Raw genomic sequence first — 23768 nt, 5'->3', positions numbered from 1 at the left:
TCCCCCAAACGGTTCTATACACATGGTGGGATTCATTTCCTACTCTGTTGTTCAAATCTCCAACAGGGACTACTTTTTCCATTTTCTTTATGTCAGCTGCCTGTTCTAATGACAAAAAATTCCTTCACTGCTTCCTTGGAAGAACCTTCTGTGGGACAAAAGGCACAAATAAGTTTTATTGTCCATTTTGAAGTGTATTTGTCCACAGAAATGTACTTGAATAACCTTCTAAACAAGAAGTATATCTTCATGTTTGGTCTGAATCATAGGTTGCCAAACTTTTTCGGGCCACCACCCACTTTGCAAGACATAAATTTCGTAATGCCCCCCCCCCATTATAACAGTTTGAATAAAACCATATTTCAAATATTTGAGACTGAATAAAACCATATTTCAAATACTCAAAACTGTACTGTCAACATTTCTTCTTATATTCAGACATAATGAAGTAATAAAATTTGCAAAAAATATTCACAAAATAAAAGATTTCATTTACACTTTGTATGACTCCACTTATCTATCACACTTTCGACTGATGATTGTTGGCAAAGCACACAAAAAATAATGAAACTTATTCCTAAACCCCTGGTATTTATAGATTTGAAACCTAGTCCGAGTCGACTTGCATGCATTGACTTGTTTGCGATACAATCGTACTCGTGCTTTGAACAAGTCACTGCAAGCACCCATATTCCTGTCAAAACATGCTGAATTGAGTGAATTATCTACGTAATAGTTGACCGACATACTACTAGTTAAGACACGTCTGCTGCGTGAATAGACTAAAGCCTGTATGGCATGATCAATTTTTACAATAGCAAAAAATGAATAAATTAAGTATATAAAAAATAGAAGTTAAAATATCCTGTATGATACGTTCAATTTTCTCATTGACATAGAAAATTAACCTCTATTTCTATCTGACATGGTAAATTTTTAAATAATTAAATAATTGAAATAGAAAATTGATAAAAAAAATTGATCGTGTAAGACGGGCATAAGATGAATTAAAATGCAATATTTAAATTTTAAATGATTATCTAATCGCAAAATCACAAAAATAATTAATTTTTAAATATATATTATTAATTTCTTCTATAAAGAGCCACCGACCCCTAGGCCGCCTGAACGCCCCCAAATGCTTCTGATCCCACTATATCCTCCTAGAAGGCTTCAGTGCCCACTGGGGGGGCGGTACCGCCCACTTTGGGAACCTATGGTCTGAATGCTGTTGCTATTCCTTTCCTTGATCATTATTGTCTGAACATAACATCCTATACTTATTTAATAACATCTCCCCTGTTTTTGTCTTCTATGTCTCAGTAAAGTCAATTGTGTCCATCTGGTACTTTTCCAGTTCTTCTGCAAGCTCTATTTCCTTTCCATTAACACTCCTTATATTGATGATTCCTATCTTTAGTTCTTCTATGTTAGGTTTATTCTTCTTCTTCTAGATGTTGAATTGGAACTTGTTCCAGTAGCCGACTTTTAACTGTTCACCCTGATTCCCTGACAAATACAGCAAGGGCCTTGTTTAACAGTTAAGCATGAAATCTCATTATGCTGAACTATTTTATGCATTTGTAGTTTAAGCCAATAGAGTACAATTTCTAGGTAAGGTCTAGGTAAGTCCCAAATTGCCAGACCATCCTGTTCGTTCAGTACCCAGTATATATATTTACTAATAGGGTGCATCATATCAAGGTGAGGATTGGACATTAGGTCAGAAGCTCCAGCTGGTTCTCCACATATCTGAAAGTTACGATGTGGAGGTCTCCTCCCAGTTATTTGGCTTTGACTCTTAATAGACCCCAACTCCAAAAACAAAATAATAATAGGAAAAAAAATTCTTAGCCCACCTACAGTATGAATGTACTATAGATTTACAAAATCCTTTCGTGGGCATAAGTCATATAAAGACTATACTTTAAAAGAAATTATATTCTTGTTTAATCCTTTAACCAAGTGGGAAAAAAACTTCCAACATCTCTAATCCAGAGTATTTTAATAATAAAATGATACACTTTTTTACTACTTGCATATGAAAAAATATATGACTTATGCCTGAATTCAACCTTTCTATCTTTCTGGGTCTGGCTCCCACTCATGAGACTGTTAAATTGTGAATGAAACTATGTTGTGTAATTTATTTTTTTTCATTCACATTTAACATTGCTTATTATGTATTAATCATAATTTGTATAAAGATTATTTATTGTTCCTTAATTAAGGATTACTATTTAAATATTTATTCTAAACTTAACCTACTATTAATTTATTAAATAATATGTGTAGAAATTTATGATAACTGAAATATATATGTAAAGTAACGAAAAGTTATTATAAATAATTGTATACGTAATGAAAGAGCTGATTAAGTAACTCAAATATTCTGTTTATTCTTATTTGTGAAAATTTAACGTTATGTAATCACTTATGTAGTAGTAGAGCGTTGTATTACATTAGCGAAATGTTTGCGTTCATGCGTTGTCATGGAGACGCATGAAATAAACAAGCACGAGTCGAAGAGTGCGTGACCTTGGAACCAGAAAGGAGAAAGAAGGGGCAATAAGAATTTTAATGGGAGTAAAGGAAAGAGTTTTGCGGAGCCTGAAGGAAAGTAGGATATAAGCAAGGAAGTGAAAGAAAATTGTAAATTCTTTAGGGCAGAAATTCAAGAGCATAGTGTTTAGAAGTAGCAAGAAACGTAGTGAATCTTATACTCAGCTGCAAGTGAAATCAGCTGTTGTTATAGAGGAAAACTGATGTCGTAATCGGATAAATAAAGAACTGGACATTCAATGGGAAATTCTGATTAGTTCCAGTTAATTTAGGATTACGTCTTAATTCTATGTTGCCCTGAGAAGAATTATAATGAATTTAACTAGTTGCAGGAAAGTAAACAAGGAAGGATATCAGTACCTTATTGCTGTTTTTTTTAGAGTAGTGAAGTGCGATTAACAGTAGTTCAGTTAAAGCGTTGGAGAATTTTATTTAATGTGTTCCGCTAGCTCTAATAAGTTAATTCATAAGTGTGCTCGCAATAAATTGATGTATTGAAGATTGTATCTGGTAAGAGTAGTCAAACATGTTTGTTTATTCTAACATTAACTATAGCGTATCTTCGAAGTTCAAGGTCCGAAATAAGATTGCTTGGAATAATGTCTACCTTGATTAGTGCCTGCTGTGAATTTAAACATTAAGTACAACTGATAGATGTGTGCAGACTGATCAAATGAGAAGTTTTGTTTTATTAACTTGAATTAAGAAAATTTATAATTTTGAAGCAGTGAATTGTATGTTAAAGTTTAGAACATTGAATTGGAATGAGTGACTTAGCAAGATGTATTAAGTTATTTGTACTGTTTCATTTAAAAGTAGAATTCATGCATTTGCTATATATCGTATATTAAATGTTTTATTTTGTTAATCTAAATATTGTGTTTGCCTGAACTCCCTTTTATTGCACCGTTCATAAAAAATTCGAATCTTGCGGGTGCCCCAAGTAGAATAATAATAAATGATTCGGCCTAATGAGAAGACTGCTAACTTAATTAAGAATTGATCCTACTATTTTATATAGACTAATCTAAAAATAGGGTGGCGCAGTATAATTATAAATTTCCCTACTTTTGGATCGGTGATCAATTCGCAATTAGTTATTATATTGATAAGAGTGACTTGAACAAAGATGGCGGATTTAGAACATAACATGAAAATAGAACGTCATGACAAATGGCGCAGTCGACAGGATGCGATTTAATCGATAGGAATTGAATTTAACAACTATAAGTTAAGAAATTGAGTTTAGTTTTAGTGATAACAATCATAGAAGTGCTCCCTGAAAATTAAAAAAAAAAAAATTGAGATAAATAAATCACAGTGAACTGGTTATAATCTGGAGTCAGGCAAGGATAAAAGTTTATTTTAAAGTAGAAAGATTGTATTAATAGAATTAGTAATTTATTAATCACTATGGCTGTTACATCAAGCTCTGAAATGAATGATAGTGAATTCTTTCGTACGGTAAATCCGCAACAAGTTTTTCCCCAATTTTCAGGTGAAGAATCAGATGATGTACTATTTTTCTTTACCTATGTTGAAAAACTTAGAGAGATTGCAGGTTGGACTGAATTTCAATTGCTAGGTTTGATTAGAAGTAAACTAATAGGTAAAGCAAAAACATTTTTATATTCTTCTCCAATACTTCGGGAAACCTTTGAGTATTCTAAGTTTAAGGAAACTTTATTGTCCCAATTTTGTAAACTTAGAAGTGTAGGTCCTAATTTATGGAAGTTACAGAAAATTATTCAAAAGGATAAGGAGACTGTTACTGATTTCCACAATCGTTTATTAACATTGGCCAACAGTTTGAATGTTACTGGTGAAGATAAACCTCACTTAGATTGGGCAGTATTCCAACAATTTAGGCAAGGTCTTAGGCAAGAATTGCGAGAAACAGCCTATAAGAAGAAAATTTCCACCTTAGAAGAGTGTGTCAAAACTGTCAAGGAAAGAGAACAAATATTAGGAGACCTTTATCCTTCAACCAATGTAAGTCTTGTGAATGTTGTGAATAAGACTGACACTTCCTTCAACCAATCAGAAATAGAAAAGAGAAGTAAAGTTGAAAAAGGAAAAGCAAAGAATATTGGAGAAAATTTAAGTAGTGTGAACTGCATGACTGAAAATAAAGAGCAATTGGACAAGAAACTGATGGCGGAAGTAAAAACTTTAATTCACCAGAAAGTGAATAAATTGAATCAGCCAATAATGGATAGTCTTGATGAAGTTGTAAAGCAATTGTCGACTATTACCTTGAGGTCTCAAGAAAATCAAAACCTCACTACAAATAAAATTAATGAGATGATCAAACATGAAGTTGAAAAACAAAGTCAACCTATTTTAACTAGTCTAGATAAAGTAATCCGAGGATTAGATAATGTTAGACAGCAAATGTCTGTTATTCCTCAAACCAAGACAGATATAAAACAAAGAAATCCTGTTAAATGTTATAATTGCAACAAACTTGGACATTATGCCAGGAACTGTTTCCATAACAAGGAAAACTACTATAACAACAGATGGAACTCAAAATTTGGATATGTGACCCACAGGAGAAATAACAGAATTCAAAAATATCTAGCATCTAATGAGAGGATGATGAGAATTAGAGGTGATATCCTGGGCTCTAAATGTGACATCTTATTAGATACAGGATGCAATGCCTCTACCATCAAGATGGATTATTTCCTAACCTTAAAGAACAAACTGTGGAAGAGCACTGCCAAGCTGAGACAACCTGTAAGGATTACTTCTCTCTCAGACTCAAACTCTGTGGCATATGAAAAACTTCGAGCAAGGATATACCTACCAGAATTTGGACTGTACGTATGGCAAGACTTACTTGTTGTCCCCACTACTTCCAATCTAAGTTCTCACATTATTTTGGGAACAAACTTCTTAGCAAAATATCACTTCTCTTGTAACTTTTCTAAAAAGGAAATATCCCTGATGAACAAGAGGAGATATACCAGAAGAAATGAAATTCATGATTGTGATAAGACTAAGTATCAAACAAAACAGTTTAGATTGCCACTTGAATCAGGACCATCTACTAAGGAAAGGTCGACTGTGAATAAATCATCTAAAAGAGATAGTGATGATAACTCACATGTGCACGTTCAGTCTGACACACCACTTGTCATGGATGAACAACAAGTGGTAGTGACAAAGCCTAAAGCAGAAATTACCACTAATAGTGAGATAACAGTTGAAGTTAATTTTGGTAAAATAAACAATCTGTATAATGGAACAAATCACCAAGTTGTGAAACAGCTAAAACTTGATTCTGGTGATAGAAAACGTGAATTTAATTCAGAAGAGAAAATCCCATACTACAGACATAGAAGACACAAAAAAATTGATAATGATAGTAATGAGAAATTTAATGAGAATGTAAAAGAGAATAAATACATTAAACATAATAAGGAACCAAGTTTCAGTCAAACTAGGTACTACTTCAGGAATCGGAAAGGAAATATGTAACCCAGTCCATCCGTGAAGGAGCCTAGTATAAAAAAAAAAAAAATTTTTCTTATAACAAAAATTTTTTTTTTAAAAGGAAGGGTGAGCCTATGTTAAATTGTGAATGAAACTATGTTGTGTAATTTATTTTTTTTCATTCACATTTAACATTGCTTATTATGTATTAATCATAATTTGTATAAAGATTATTTATTGTTCCTTAATTAAGGATTACTATTTAAATATTTATTCTAAACTTAACCTACTATTAATTTATTAAATAATATGTGTAGAAATTTATGATAACTGAAATATATATGTAAAGTAACGAAAAGTGTTATTATAAATTATTGTATACGTAATGAAAGAGCTGATTAAGTAACTCAAATATTCTGTTTATTCTTATTTGTGAAAATTTAACATTATGTAATCACTTATGTAGTAGTAGAGCGTTGTATTACATTAGCGAAATGTTTGCGTTCATGCGTTGTCATGGAGACGCATGAAATAAACAAGCACGAGTCGAAGAGTGCGTGACCTTGGAACCAGAAAGGAGAAAGAAGGGGCAATAAGAATTTTAATGGGAGAAAAGGAAAGAGTTTTGCGGAGCCTGAAGGAAAGTAGGATATAAGCAAGGAAGTGAAAGAAAATTGTAAATTCTTTAGGGCAGAAATTCAAGAGCATAGTGTTTAGAAGTAGCAAGAAACGTAGTGAATCTTATACTCAGCTGCAAGTGAAATCAGCTGTTGTTATAGAGGAAAACTGATGTCGTAATCGGATAAATAAAGAACTGGACATTCAATGGGAAGTTCTGATTAGTTCCAGTTAATTTAGGATTACATCTTAATTCTATGTTGTCCTGAGAAGAATTATAATGAATTTAACTAGTTGCAGGAAAGTAAACAAGGAAGGATATCAGTACCTTATTGCTGTTTTTTTTAGAGTAGTGAAGCGCGATTAACAGTAGTTCAGTTAAAGCGTGAGAATTTTATTTAATGTGTTCCGCTAGCTCTAATAAGTTAATTCATAAGTGTGCTCGCAATAAATTGATGTATTGAAGATTGTATCTGGTAAGAGTAGTCATACATGTTTGTTTATTCTAACATTAACTATAGCGTATCTTCGAAGTTCAAGGTCCGAAATAAGATTGCTTGGAATAATGTCTACCTTGATTAGTGCCTGCTGTGAATTTAAACATTAAGTACAACTGATAGATGTGTGCAGACTGATCAAATGAGAAGTTTTGTTTTATTAACTTGAATTAAGAAAATTTATAATTTTGAAGCAGTGAATTGTATGTTAAAGTTTAGAACATTGAATTGGAATGAGTGACTTAGCAAGATGTATTAAGTTATTTGTATTGTTTCATTTAAAAGTAGAATTCATGCATTTGCTATATATCGTATATTAAATGTTTTATTTTGTTAATCTAAATATTGTGTTTGCCTGAACTCCCTTTTATTGCACCGTTCATAAAAAATTCGAATCTTGCGGGTGCCCCAAGTAGAATAATAATAAATGATTCGGCCTAATGAGAAGACTGCTAACTTAATTAAGAATTGATCCTACTATTTTATATAGGCTAATCTAAAAATAGGGTGGCACAGTATAATTATAAATATCCCTACTTTTGGATCGGTGATCAATTCGCAATTAGTTATTATATTGATAAGAGTGACTTGAACCAAGATGACGGATTTAGAACATCACATGAAAATAGAACGTCACGACAGTCGAAACCAGACTGGACAGTGACCCTCCTGTAGTGCATAACATTATGCACACCAAAAAAGGAAGTGATTTTGCATCATAGAATATTAAAGCAACTGATATGAAATTATTAGCCTCAACATATAAGTGGCTAGTTTCACATGCAAACCCTATTTGCTTACACTTAGATAAAGGATTAAACAGGGGTGCAATTCTAGCTCACCTCCTTGTGATGCACCCTGGATAATACTAAAGAGCTAGAGCAACTTGGCAACCAGACTATCTTCTCGATCTCCTGGTCACAACACACATGAACTCAAACACACGATTAGCTCTCTTAAGGGCAAGTTGACTAGAAATATTGGATCTGATGTCCGAATTTGCCAAATTAACATTGAGGGTATATGTAGAGCAAAATGTGAATACCTCTCAAAAGATTTTATATGACTACAATGTCGACTTTGTTCTTGATCAAGAGACTCACTGTAAGGATGAGGATTAGCTCCACCGCAGGGGTCGAATTCCTGGTTACATTATCAGTGGAACCACTTACCATATAATGCATATGGCCTTGTCACCTATGTACGCTAGAAGATTCCCACCTCATTACAACCAACATTGTCGGTGGCATGCATCTGATAACAACTATGATAGGGAACATAACCATTACCAATGTGAATAAACTCCCTGCCTTCTTGTGGCATCCACAAGTCCTACCAGTGTACAACCACCCTGCGATGCATATATAGGTGACTTTAACAGCCACAACATGCTATGGAAATATACTTCCAACAATGAATGTGGAGAGACTGACTGAATGGGCAGAAATTCATTGTTGGAAATAGGATTCCAACAATGAATGTGCAGAGACTTTGACTGAATGGGCAGAAATTCACAACATGCACCTAAATTTCGATGCAAAAGATAGATCTTCCTTCAGGACAGCACTAAAAACAGGAAGTATAACCTCGAACTCTGCTTTGTCACTGAAGTCAATAATGAACGACAGTTACCTACTTCGAGAAGAGTTCTCTCCAACTTTCTGCGAAGCCAACATAGACCAATTATATTAGAGGTAGGCCTGCTGGTACCCCTTGTCAGATCCATCCAATGCCCTCCGCTGGAACTTCCAGAAAGCTGACTGGGATACATTTGCTGCCTGTCTTGACAAATATGTCCGTTGGATCCCTCCAACAAGCAATAATTACAAGAGATTCGTGGGAGCTGTATTAGCTGTAGGTAAGAAAGTCATGCCTTGACATGAAAGAATGTCAAGGAGTATATCCATGGATGGGATGATGACAGTAATAACCTGTATCAAGAATACCTAGAGTGTGATGATCCTGACATTGCATATGAATTCATTCACAGCCTTGACACCAACCGATAGAAGAAATGGACTGAGACAGTAGAAAGACTCTATTTTCGGCATTCCAATAGAAAAGCATGAAGCCTTCTAAGAAACTAGGCAGTGACACCCTGATTGTCTGGGAACAATCAGCTATTTCTCCTAACCAATATGCATTACATATAGTCAACATATCAAGATATACTGCCAAGGACAAACAACACACTCTTCAAATAAAAAGAGAACTTACATATTTGAAAAAATAACAGGCATAATTAACTCTATACTTAAACCAAACCTAGTTCAAAAACAAACCAGACTAAAAGTATACAATACATTATCCCTACCAGTCTTATTGTATGGAAGTGAAATCTGGACAATAAAACAGGTTTGCTTGCTTTTTCTGGCATCCTCCAGACTGGTAGACTTCCGAAAGAGTTTAAGAGGACAAAAATTATCCCCATCTTAAAACCAGGAAAAACCAGCAACAAACCAGAAAATGACCAACAAATTTTCCTGCTTAGTGCCTGTTATAAGCTCCTAGAAAGGCTCATCCTTAATAGAATTGCCCCTAAGATAATAGAAAAAGTCGCAGCAGAACAGGCCAAATTCAGACATAAGCGAAGCTGCTGTAATTAGGTTTGGTCACTCACCACACATATAGAGGCAGCTTACCAACAATGCCTGAAAACAGCAGTAGCTTTTGTAGATCTTACTGCAGCTTATGATATAGTCTGGAGGCATGTGGTACAATCTGAAAGTTGCTCTGTGCAGTCCCATGCAGAACAATAGCAAAATTAATTGATAACATGATAAGCAACCGCCTGTTCCAAGTGTGTATGGACGAGAACAAAAGTAAACAAAGAACACTGGATAATGGATTACCACAAGGGTCAGTTCTGGCTCCGTCCTTCCTTTTTAACTTATACATTGCAGATTTGCCTAATACAAGCTCCAAGATGTTTTGCTATGCTAATGATATTGCTCTAGCCACCAGACACACCAATTTTAATACAATGGAAGATACACTAACAAATGACCTTGCAGTCCTAGATGAATACTTCACAAATGGAGATTATGTCCAAATCCTAGCAAAACAGAAATTCCATGCTTCCACCTAAACAATAACCAGGCTGACAAAGAACTAATGGTCTACTTCAACCACAAACTGCTACGCTACAACAGATTCCCAAAATACCTGGGCGTCACTTCGGATAGAACTCTTTTAAACCACATCTCATTAACACAGCATCCAAGCTGAAAACACGAAACAATATACTGCAAAAACTATGCAGAACAACTTGGGGGTACCTCAGCAACAATGCTTCACTGCACTGCTCTTGGTCTCATTTACTCTGCAGCTGAATACTGCTCACCCGTAAGGATGAACAGCGCCCATGTGCACTTGGCTGATGCTCAGCTTAACACCACTATGAGCCTTATTTCTGGAACAGTGAAATCAACCTACTGGCTCCCAGTGCTAAGCAACATCCCACCTCCACACATCCATAGATCCAACTTTCTTCTACATGAATACAGCAAAATCATGGAAATCCAACATCTTTCAATCCACGAGGACATGAAGACATCCCACCCCTAGAAATAAACAGGCTAAAGTCAAGGCACCCTTCAATCTTAACAGCAAAAAATCTTGCAGAGACAAGTTTCAACATGAAGGAGAAGTGGAAAGAGTCTTGGTGTAACACTTCAACAGGACACTTCGGTGAATTAGTGGACCCAACACAGATGCCTTCAAGTTTTGACCTACATCGGAAAACTTGGTCTACCCTCAACCAAATCCGCACCAATTATGGCAGATGTGCAGACCACCTTTACAAATGGGGCATGATTGCCTCACCCAGGTACGACTGTGGATCACCCTACCAGACAATTAACTATATTACAGCAGAACGTGTCCAATATGCATACAACCAAAACCTGTCGGACTTCATCCATGCTACATCAAGTGCAGTCGACTGGATAATCAACCTAGACATTCAGTTGTAGCCTATTCTTGAGTGTCTGTCTTTTATGACTGTATTATGCCTTATTACTATACACATGTGTCCATGCGGTTAGCCTAGCGGCTGTGCGCTTCACAACCATATGCCTGGGGAAGGAGTGTCCTAGGTTCGATCCCCGTCGACGATGTGAGGAGCTTAAGGATCTTCCTCAGCCATAGCCAAGTTAGCCAGTCTTGGGCATGGACAGCAGGGATTTTTTCCAACAGTTTATCTGAGGTTTTTCATCACGCAAGCAGGCAAACCAGTCCCACGAACACACAGGGATACAGTGTGTGTTAAGAATACTTAAAGGCATAGGGCTGACCATCTTAACCTCGTATGTCGGTTACGAAATCCAAGCATGCTTGGAAGGTTGTGGGCCTTAAAGGCCTGTTAAAGCCATTAGGATAGAATATTGTACATATGTCTATTATTATCATGAGTGAGTCAGACACTAAATAAATAAGAATTAAACACGAATCTGAAAACAAACCCCAACTAAACATCACCAGAGTTAAAGATCAGTACTATCAATGTAACAAGCCTGAATGGCAAAGAAATGGAGCTAGCTGAGGAATTAGATAAGTACCAGATCGACATAATCGGGGTGACTGAAACAAAAAAAGACCAAAACTGGTGAGGTCTTTCTGAGCCATAAATACAAAATGTTATATTCAGGCAATGACAATCAAGGAAAAGAAGGAGTAGCCATAGTATTCAACACAAAATACGAGGCTAATCTTCTTGAATGACAGTCAGTCTCAAGTAGAGTAATGTGGGCAAATATGAGAATGGGGAACTGGACAATGAGACTTATTTGTGCCTATGGTCCCACAGAAGGTTCTACTAAGATAGATGTGGAGGAATTTTTTGAGGCTTTAGAAAAAGCCACTGACACGATGAAAAATGAAAAGTTGGTCCTTGTTGGGGATCTAAATAGCAGAGTAGGAAATGATTATGAGACATACAAAAATATTTTGGGAAAATTTGGAGAAAAGAGCAAAGCTAATAATAATGGCAAATATCTGTTGGATTTCTGCTCAGGACATGGATTGGTTATTACTAACACCATGTTCCAACATAAAAATGTGCACAAATTCACATGGAGAGAAGAGGCTAGGAATGAGAAAAGTCTCATTGACTATGTTATTGTTGATAGTGATATTTTCTCACTGGTGCAGGAGGACACCAGAGTGTACAGAGGATTTGAAATTGGAAGTGATCACTATCTAGTCTTGAGCAAGATAAAATTGAATTTCATATTGAAAACAATAAGATGTAAGAAAGTTTTAAAGCGAATAAAAGTTGAGCATCTCTCAGATGTGAACTGTAGACTAAAATACACAAAGATTATTGAAGAAAAAATGAAAGAGTTTGAGAACAGGAATCAAACCTTGGAGATTCAGTGGCAAACTCTGAAGAAAACATTGATTGATTCTGCCAGAGAGGCATGTGGTGAGGTTGTCTGTAAGGATAAAAAAATCAGAACTCCCTGGTGGACACAGGAAGTTAAAGAGGCAGTGAAGGAAAAGAAGAAAGCATATCAAAAGTTCCTGTCAAATAAGTCAGCTTGTGCTCTTAGAGAATATAGAGACAAATGCAAGAATGCTAAACACTGTGTAAAACTAGCTAAACAAAAGTCATGGAAGGACTTTGGCAAGAATATAGAAAATAAATATCAAGAAGGTGGCAAAATATTCTGGAGGTTGTTGAAGAAGCTTAGGAATGGAGGAAAGAGTGCTGTAAAAGGAGTTAGAGATGATAAAGGTGACATGAAAACAAGAGAAAAAGATATCCTTGAAGTATGGAGTAATTACTTTGAAAAACTTCTAAATGAAACAAGCAATGATGACAGCACAGTGGTAAAAAACACTGACCAGGCATGCAGTCAGGAATACATATCCATACTTGAAGTAGAAAAGCCATCAAAGGCTTGAAATGTGGAAAGGCAGCAGGAGTAGATGATATTCGACCAGAAATGCTGAAGTATGGTGGTATAAGAGTCTTACAGTGGCTCCACTGCATAGTTCAGAAGGCCTGGACAGAGGGACGAATTCCCGATGATTGGAGTAGAGCTCTCATAGTACCCATATATAAAAAGGGAAATAAAACTGCATGTGAGAATTACAGAGGTATTTCCCTACTGAGTGTTCCTGGCAAGATCTATGCAAGTATACTTGAGAAACGGTTGAGAAGAATTGTGGAAGAAAAGCTTGGTGAAGAACAAGCTGGATTCAGGCCAAATAGAGGCTGTCAGGATCAGATCTTCACTTTACGACAAATAGTCGAGAAAGCATGGGAATATAACAAAGATCTGCATTTAAGTTTTGTCGATTTGGAAAAGGCATATGACAAGGTGCCAAGAGAGAAGCTATTCAATACGCTGCAGTTATATGGTGTCAATGGGGCATTATATCAAGCAATACTTAGTCTTTATTTGAGTTGTAAGTCAGCAGTTAGAATTGAAGGAAGTATAGGAAGATGGTTTAATGTTAAATCTGGTGTGAGACAAGGATGTACATTATCCCCTCTGTTATTCATTATCTATATGGATCACATTATGAAGGAAAGTGGTATTAAACATGATATCAAAATTGGAGATGTTAATGTCAGCTCTTTGCTTTATGCGGATGATGTTAACTTCTAAATAAATCCGCTACAAGCCTGCAAGATTCTCTGACTAAATTGAATAGCTGTTCTAATAGATATGATATGAAGGTCAGCAATAAAAAGACAAAGACAATGAAAATAGGCAAAATCATTGAAAATGTCAACTGTGTTGTGAATGGAGAACTTGTGGAACAAGTAAAACATTTCAGCTATTTAGGCACGATTTTTACTGAAGATGGTAAATTAAATATAGAAATAGACAACAGAATCAGCAAAGCTGGTATGGTGGGAAGTCAATTGAATAAATTCATATGGAATAAGAGAGAAATTAGTCGGAACACTAAATTAGCTGTATACAAGACAGTGTTCAAACCAGTTTTAACTTATGGATCTGAGAGCTGGGTGAGAAGTAAAACACTTGACCAAAGACTAGAGACCACCGATATGAGAGTCCTGAGAAAGATTATAGGCGTCAACAGATGGCATCAATGGCAATATCATATTAAAAACGAGGATATTAGGAAAGAACTTGACATTGTCAGCATCCAGGAATGCATTAGCACAGCTAATCTCAGGTGGTATGGTCACTTAAACAAAATGGGCGAGGAAAGATTAGCAAAACAAGTGTTCTCTGCCAGGTTGGCAGCAAAACGACCCAGAGGAAGACCAAGATATAGGTGGATTGATACGGTACAAAGTGTCTTAGATGATAGAAATATAAGATCTGATAATGTTGGAGTCTTGACAAGTAACAGACTGATTTGGAGGAAAATAGTAGATAGGAAGTTAGTAATGATGTAAATTTTTCATGTAGTACTATCATATCCTGTACACCCCTTGAGGGTACATAGCAGGAATTTGATGATGATGATGATGATGATGATTAAACAAGATTATAATTTCTTGGCAAATATATGAGGGAGGTCTGGAAAGTTCTGAGAAGCACCTAGAACAAAATGATATTAAAGCAAATGATATAACCACAAGAAAGAACATACTAGTAGCAGAGTTATGAAGGTAACTTATGTTCTGATATCCCCATATGTTCTTTCTTAGTGGTTATATCAATTGCTTTATTTCTACGTATTTATCAAAAACTTTCCAAACACCCCTCCCTCCTCCTGCTTCTTAATTTACTTTATAACCAAGGGAAAAACTTTCTACTAACTAACTTATACACACTGTTTCAATCAGAAAATGGATTTTATCCAACATCTAAATTAGGAATAAGCTGTGCTAATTAACTATAATTCAACCATATTATGAAGATAGAGGATTTTAAATACAGTGTACCAAGTTTCCAGCAATTCTTATATCATATTTATCAAAAATGACATGAATTCAAAACATATGCAACTTTTTTTTTTATAAAGTAATTATTTTTATTATAATCACAGAAATGCAACTGAATATAACTATATCCAACAAGATGCTTTTTATAAAAAATATTACTTTGCTTAGTTTTGATCTATCATAAGGACGATACTTCTCCTTGGATATTAAAACTAACTTTCCTGTGAAGCCTTCTTGTCTCAGTGTTTCAGCACATGCTTCAGCTGCACCACCTTAAGGATAAAAATATTCAGTGTTTTAAACACAAGGAAAGCTTGCAATTACTATTAACATGCACTTTTTTTAAAAAGATTTAGACTCAGAAATCACAATTATAATGAAAGAATGATTTTAATTATTATTATTATTATTACTAAACCCTCCATGTAGTCGACAGACTCATCATGGGAGGTTCATTCAACTGACAACATACTTATCATATAGAATCTTAAAGTCATTATCACTCCTTGCATTAACAACACATTCTGGAAATGTGTTCCATTCGCTGACAATTCTCCACGTAAAAAATCTACTCCTCACACCTTTCTTCACCACACTTTTACATAACTTCCAAGAAGGACCTCTGGTTCTTCCCTCTCTCACCTTCTACTCTTTTTATAATCCCCTCAGGATTAATCTGATAAAATCCTCTCACTGACTTAAACATCTCTATCATATCACCTCTCTTCCTCCTATCCACCAAACTCTGCAATCCACATTTCTTCAACCTCTCTCCATAGCCAACATTCCAAACTCCTGATATTGCCTTAGTCACCCATCTCTGGACCCTCTCCAATGTCTCCACATCACATTAAAAACCAGGTCACCAGATCTGAGCACAATAGTTCAAGAGCAATCTGACTTTAAAAAGTGGCACAACCACTTCCTTATCCTTCCATGTTAGAGTACTTCTTATCATAGCAGCACCACGATGTACAACCTTTGCAACACTAGTGACATGCCCTCTAAACTTCAGTCTACTGTCAACCATCACTCCCAAATCTCATTCAGTTTCTGCAGTATGGCACCATCGACATACTACACAGCCTTATATTTCTGCACTCCAAAATGCAACACCTTGCACTTACTGATATTAAAACTACGACCCCACTCTTTTGTCCAAGTAAAAAGTCTATTCAAACCTTCCTGAAGAGATTCAGCATCAGCAGTGCTACTTCTAATTCTTCCACACTTTATATCATCAGCAAATAACTGAAGATCCCCAGTCAGTCCACATGATATATTGTTTACAAACAAGTTAAACAGCAGGGGCCCAAGAACAGAACCCTGGGGCATGCCATTGGTTAATCTCCTTTTTTGAGACCCTGCTCCATCATACACAACCTGCTAGTATCATTCAGAGAGCCAATCTCTCATCTATATACTGTCTATTCCCATCCTCTGCAACTTGTACACTAACTTATCATATGGTAATCTACCAAATGCTTTTGCAAAGTCTAAGAATATTACTGTATATGATTCTCCCTTCTCTTACATACTCATCGCCTTATCATAAAATGCAAGTAAATTACTGAAATAGGACCTGCTCTTTACAAATCCATGCTGACCAGAAATAATTAATGCTATGTCCATCAACCCAATTCTGTATTCTATTCCTTACCAATCTCTCCAACACCTTGGCTACAATAATAAATTTAGTTTAATCCTTTATCCCAGTGAGAGCAAACAAAGTTTGCGCCTGAAAATATCTTCAGGACTGAATATAGTGTTGTACTATCTTACCTGGGTAAGTAGTGCAACACCAGGGCAACTCGTAGCAAAGGTGGAGCAAGCTACGTTTGTTGTGGAGCAAGCTACCAACATAGCAAACTATGTTGGTAGCTTGCTCCACCTTTGCTACGAGTTTCCCAGTAATAAGTGCAGGTGCACCTCTCCAAAAACTCTTGAGATCCTCGGGATCACCCAAAAATGAGCGACCCAAAAGGATCAAAAACTCAGCGTTGTTCCCCTCAGTAACAGGCTCACTCTATCACTGAGAAGAACTCTCAACATTGGCTCTACCGAGTGGCAAGCTCACCTCACCACCGAGCAGAATTGCTCATATCTCATCTGAGGGGCAATAGCAACAGCTGAGCCTCAGTTAGAACTTCATTGGCTACAGCATTGCTATCCATCACCTGAGCTTCCAACCGGTTTCAACCCTTATGGATCTTGTCAGTGGGAGCCAGACCCAGAGGTCATACCAAATTTGAAGCAATGCAGAAGTCATTTCCATATGCCAATTGCCAAAAGGTGTCACACCTTATTATTATATTACTCTGGATTAAAGAAAGATGGTGGAAGTTTTTTTTTAACTTGGTTAGACTATTTAATTATATATTTAGTTTAATCCTTTATCCAAGTGTAAGCAAACAAAGTTTGCACCTAAAGTATCTTCAGGACTGGGGCAACTCGCGGCAAAGGTGGACTGAGTTCTCCACTTTCCTCAGTATCCCATAATGCAAAGCACATCTTCTTGCAGAGATGTATAATGCTATGCATTATGGGAAGGATCTACCCAGACCGGTTTCAACCTTTATGTGGGAGTCAAACCTTTTTATCACCTCTGGGTCTGCTCCTACTGACGAAACCCCTAAGGGTCAAAACTGATTAGAAGATTGGGTGATATATAGCAAATGTAGCCAATAAGTTCTAACTGAGGCTCAGCTGTTGCTGTTACCCAGGTAGAGGGGCAATAGATGGCAATGCTGTAACCCATGAAGTTAATTGAGGAATGACTGTTGCTGTTATCCCTCAGATGAAATATAAGCGGCTCTGCTCGGTGGTGGGATGAGCCCGCCACTGGGTAGAGTCCAACGATGAGAGTTCTCAGTGACAGGGTGAGCCTGTTACTGAGGGGAACAACACTGAGTTTTTGAACCTTAGGGTCACTCGTTGTTGGGTGATCCAGGGATCGCACATGTTTTTGGAGAGGTAACCCCGCATTTATACAGGGAAACTGGTCTGGGTAGTAACCCTTCCCATAATGCATAGCATTATACATGTCTGCAAGGAGATGTGCTTTACATTATAGGATACTAAGAAAAGTGATGAGAACTCAGTTCACCTTTGCTGAGAGTTGCTCAAGTCCTGAAAATACTTCAGGTGCAAACTTTGTTTGCTTACACCTGGATAATCGATTAAACAAAATATATAATTTATAGATAGATAGAGGTTATTTAACAATAATTGGTTTATATGTCCCAAAAGAAGGAAGAGAACAAGATAATATTGAATTTTATAATCAGCTACAAAATATATATAATAAAATAAATAAAAATGATTATGTAATTTTAGCAGGAAACTTAAATGCAAGAATAAGAAACACAAAAATGAATAATAATATAGGAATATATGGAGAACATACTCTAAACAGGAATGGTAAAAAATTGATTGACTTTGTCGCTTATAATAACCTAAAAATAATGAATTCTTTCTATAAACATAAAGGCATAAATAAATATACTTGAGCAGCAAGAGGATGGAAATCAATATTAGATTATTTTATCTTAAATGAAAAGACATCAATGTTTTCGTTAGATGTTCCAGTTCACAGAGGATATGAAATAAGAGGTGACCACTTCCTCGTTAAAAAAACTTAAGATTACCACCTAAATGGCTACAAGTAACAAGAACAGAAAGAAAATTTTAAATGTTTGTTTATAAAACTAGACTATTAAATAACACAAATATACAATGGCTATATGAACAAAGAATTAACCAATATCTAGATAAAATAAAACAAAATGAAGAAATAGAAATAGAATGGCTAAATATAAAAATGATACTAATTGCAGCAGCAAATGAAAGCTTAGGAAAGATCAAAAACTTCAATACAAGGAAAAAACTGAAGATATGGGATGATACAATCAAAGAAATAATCAAAATGAAAAAATGAAGGCTATCATAAATGATTAAGCAGTAAAAAGATTAGAAGATGAAATCTACCCTATAATATAAAGCCGGCAAAGGTTGGTCGATTGGTAGAGCCTCTGCTACTAATGGCTCAGTTAAGTAAGTTTGAGTGTGGTTAGTAGTTAGAAGGAGCTAATCATTCGATGCTGTCAGCACACTCTCCCTCGATGATTCTTTGGACTCCCTGGAGGTGTCAAAATAATAATAATAATAAAATGATAAGCTTTTTTTGTAACGTTTTTGTCTCACATTTTTTGTCAAGTTATTTGAAACATTTTGAAACTTAGGGGCTACCCAGAGTGTCGAGTCTTCAAAATTTGAGTCATCAGAATTCAAGGAGAACCGGCCTACCAGTCCGGAACACGGGGGGGGGGGGGGGGATGAGCCCCCTAGTAGAATATAAAAGAATAAGAGCCACAGCTAGAAGAAAAGTTAGAAAAAGACAGAGAATCATGGAACAAATTTGCTTCTAATTTAGAACATGATTTATATAAAATAAGATCCAATGTATATAAGATTTTGAAACACTTAAATGCAGATACTAAAGAAAACATACAATTAAACAACGAATTGAAATTAGAAGACTTTCTAAATTTCTAACAGAATTGTGGACAGATAAATATCTTAAAAAAGACAACTGGCAAACATTTAATGAAAATGAAAAGGAATTAACTAAAGAAGAATTAGAAATCAGCCTGAAAGAAACAAGAAAAGGAAAATCACCTGGAGAAGATAAGCTAGGTTCATAACTATATAAATATGTAGGAACAAGATTCAAAGAAAGACTCCTATTATTTTAAAATAAAATTTATTCAACTGGTAATCCCAGCAACAGAATGGAAAAAAGCAATTGTGATTCCTATCTTTAAAAAAGGTAGTAGAGATAACCCTAAAAACAATAGAGGTATTAAGTATACTAAATTCCTGTTACAAAATATATAGCAGAATTTTAAATAGCAAACTAATCAAATATTCCGAAAACTTTATTTTAGAAGTACAGAATGGATTTAGAAAAGGACGATTATGTATAGACCAGACCTTTTGCATAAAATTAATAATAATAATACAATTTCGAAACACATATTGCATTCATTGACTCTGAAAAAGCATTTGACAAAGTTTAAAGAAGCATTTTATTTAACATATTAAAAGAAAAACAATACCAAATAATATCCTAAAAGCTATCATAAGTATATATGAAAATAATCAAATACAAATAAGATTAAATCATGAGCTATCATATACGAGAGAGATAAACCAAGTGGTCCGACAGGGATGTCTCCTCTCACAACTCTTTTTAATATTTACCTAAATGAAATAATAATAAAATGGAATAAAAATTTCCATCAAGGTATTAAACTTTCTCCTAGTGCGAACTTAAACACTCTCCTTTTTTCCGATGACCAAATAATAATTACAAATTCTGAAGATAACTTACAGAAAGCTATTTTAGATCTAAATGAGATAGCCGAAGATTATGTATGATGATATCAACAGAAAAATCAAAAACTATGGCCTTTAAAGGACAAGATCCAGCAAGAACTAAGACAGTAACAGATAACAAGAACGTAGAACAGGTGAGTTCATTTAACTACCTAGGATGTATGATCACATATGAAAAAGAAAAAGATAAAAATGTAAAAATTGCAAAATATTTAAAAATAACAGGCGTAATTAACTCTATATTTAAACCAAACCTAGTTCAAAAACAAACCAGACTAAAAGTATACAATACATTAGCCCTACCAGTCTTATTGTATGGAAGTGAAATCTGGACAATAAAACAAAAAGACAAACAAATATTAATAACAGCAGAAATGAAGTTTATGAGAAGAACTGCAAAGTATACTCTATTTGATCACAAAAGAAAGGAAGAAATTATGAAAGAATCAGTAATAGAAAAAATTAAAAAATATAAACATAAATGGATGGAATACCTTCAAAGAATGAAAATAGAAAGATTACCAAAACAAGCCTTAAAATACAAGCCATCAGGAAAAAGAAAACCAGGATGTCCTCTTAAACGATTCAACGATGACTTCTAAGGCCGGAACAGGCCACGCTAGGTCCAAGTCCTTGATATGCATGATGATGATATAATTTATAGTCTAACCAAGTGAGAAAAAAAAACAAACACTTCCAACTCTTCATTTCGATATGAAAGTTTTAAAACAAATGAAAATTGAACAGCTTTCAGATATGAAGTGTAAACTTAAATTCACGAATATATTGCCTGACCTAGTAATTGCATCTGAGAATTTGGCTGTAACAAATATGACCACATTGGTGAGAGTAGCCACTTTAGCCACCTTCCAAGTCAAGATCATAGGGTCTTGACTTGGGAGGTGGCTAAAGGTGTGGAATTTACAATTAAGACAGGGTACATGTGGAATTATCGGGCTGGTAAGTATGACAATCTTAGAAGTTTGATTAGTTCAGTGCCGTAGGGCATGTAAAACTGCAAGGGCTGGATGTTGTTAGTGCATGGGAGGCAATGGCTGACTGTATACCTAGAGTCCGAATAATAAATCAAGTAGGGGTTAAATAACACCATTAAGCTTGACCTGCAAAAAAAAAAAAGAAACAACTGTGGAGCGAATTTAAGGAGAAAGGTGACCGGCAGGCACATGAACGGTATAAAGTGCAGGCCAGAAGGGTAACGAGCGTGGTAAGAAAAGCAAAAAAGGATTATGAAAGAACATTGGCAATGCAGGCTAAAGAGAATCCCAAACAGTTTTTTCGATATGTTGCAAGTAAAATAAAAAATGTATATGGCAGAATGATTTTAAAGAATGCTGATGGTAAGGAGGTAACCGAATCAGTTGATATAGTTGAATTACTGAGTGAGCAATTTGCAAGAGTATATATCATACAGGTGGCGACATTGCGGGAATGAATGAACCAAAAGCTTATACGAGAATTGTGGTGAACGAAGTGGAGGTGAATAGTCTATTACAAAAACCTCGATATCAATACATCTGTGGGATTGGATGGTATACCGGCTCGTGTGTTGTACGTGAAGCGGCTAAAGAATTGTCAGTGCCCCTGACCATTTTGTTTAATTTGAGTCTTGGGTTTGGGTTAGACCTGAGGGGTGCGGAAAGAGGGGAAAATAGTTCCACTGCATAAAGGAGGTTCCAAGACTGCTGTTGTAAATTACCGACTGATCAGCATATCAGAAATCATTGTCAAGGTCTTGGAGAAAATAGTCAAGAGAAAAATACAGGATTGGATAGATGAAAATGGGATACTGTATGGGGGACGGCATGATTTTGTGAAGGGTAGATCATGCCTCAGTAACTTGCTCAAGTTTTATAACACAGTGACGGCTGAACTGGATAAGGGTAATGGGTTTACAGTGATTCTACTGGACATTGCTAAGGCCTTTGACAGGATACCACATGGAATTCTAATCCGTAAACTACAACATATAGGGTTGGTGAGATGGATAGGAGGGTGGTTGATGGAGAGATATCAGAGAGTGGTTTATTCAGGAGTATAAACCATTATTATTCACCGTTGCTGCGTTCTTTTCATAATTTTGGTGGATAGGGAGTTGAAGTTTAGTGGTCACATTGCAAAAGTGGCTAAATCAGCTCATCAAATCACTTGGTTGCTGAAAAATACTTAACAAGCACAGACAAACAGGTTAATGTTCCTCTGTATCGAGCCTTGATAAGACCCCCACCTAGACTACTGTGCCCAGATTTAGGTGCCAGGGTTTCTTCTTGATGGGAAGGAGGGGGAGAGAATCTAGAGACGAGCGACCATGATGATAGCATGTCTATGGAATGAACCTTATGAGAACAGGTTGAAGATTTGTGGGTTGCAGAAATTGGTTGATAGGTGAAAAAGGGGAAATATGATTGAGACATTCAAATTGCTGAAGGGTTTCTATAGGATTAATTCAGAGGATATTTTTGAGATCAGGACTGGTGGTGGGAGAACTAGGAGACATCTACGGAAGCTGGGCAAGAGTGTGGTTAGCAAGGGTGTTAGAGCTGGGTTCTTTACTTTTAGAGTGGTAAATGAGTGGAATAAGCTGCCAGAGTCTGTTGTGGGTGCCATGACTGTGAATGAGTTCAAGGCGAGGTATGATAGATACTGTGTGAATGTCGAATAGTTGTTCTTGACATGATGTTAGGGCCTCCCTCGATGAGTCTAAGAACTCCTTGGAGTTGCCCGTAATAATAATAATAGTTCAATATAAAATGAAAGAATTTGAAAATGAAAGCGTAACCTTGGAGATTCAGAGGCAAATGCTGAAGAAAATATTGACTGATTCAGCCACAGAGGCATGCAATGAAGTTGCCTGCAAGAATAAAAAAATCAGAATTCCACTGTGGATGCAGGAAGTTAAAGAGGCAGTGAGGGAAAAGAAAAAAAATCATACTGAAAGTTCCTAACAAATAATCAGCTTGAGATCTTAGAGCAGATCTCAAGCAATATGCAGACAAATGTAGGAAAGTGAGGCAGTGTATAAAAATCAGATATACAAAAGTCATGGGAAGACTTTGCTAAGACATTATTATTATTATCCTAAGACCCCATGGGGTCAAAGACTCAAGGAGGTTCCTTTATCATACACACAACTCATCATATTTTTGCCTTAAAACACATTCAAATTCTCTGCAGACACCACACACACACTCAGTCAAGGCATTCCAATCAATTACTACTATGCATGCAATCTCCCACCATTTTATGAAAAACCTCTTCAACATTGATCTATAACAACCCATTATAACTTTTATGTCTCTAACATATCGCCCCTCTTCCTCCTATCCACTAGACTCTGTAAATTGCACATTAAAAATCCTTAT

At 35.7% G+C, this 23768-nt stretch overlaps 1 protein-coding gene across 1 annotated transcript in view; it reads right to left on the bottom strand.

The window, feature by feature from the left end:
• LOC150109677 (apoptosis-inducing factor 3-like) overlaps positions 1-23768 on the bottom strand; it is a 197884-nt gene that overhangs the window by 31976 nt on the left and 142140 nt on the right. The window contains exon 7 of the mRNA XM_090402950.1: positions 15151-15263. Coding sequence (XP_090259076.1) covers positions 15151-15263 — 113 coding nt within the window. The remainder of the gene's footprint in view (positions 1-15150; positions 15264-23768) is intronic.

Source organism: Typopeltis vanoorti, chromosome 2 (genome assembly GCF_054136105.1).
Source record: "Typopeltis vanoorti isolate ZY-2024b chromosome 2, IOZ_Tvanoo_1.0, whole genome shotgun sequence".
Classification (NCBI taxonomy): Eukaryota; Metazoa; Arthropoda; class Arachnida; order Uropygi; family Thelyphonidae; genus Typopeltis; species Typopeltis vanoorti.
This window is presented reverse-complemented; position numbering and strand designations above follow the sequence as displayed.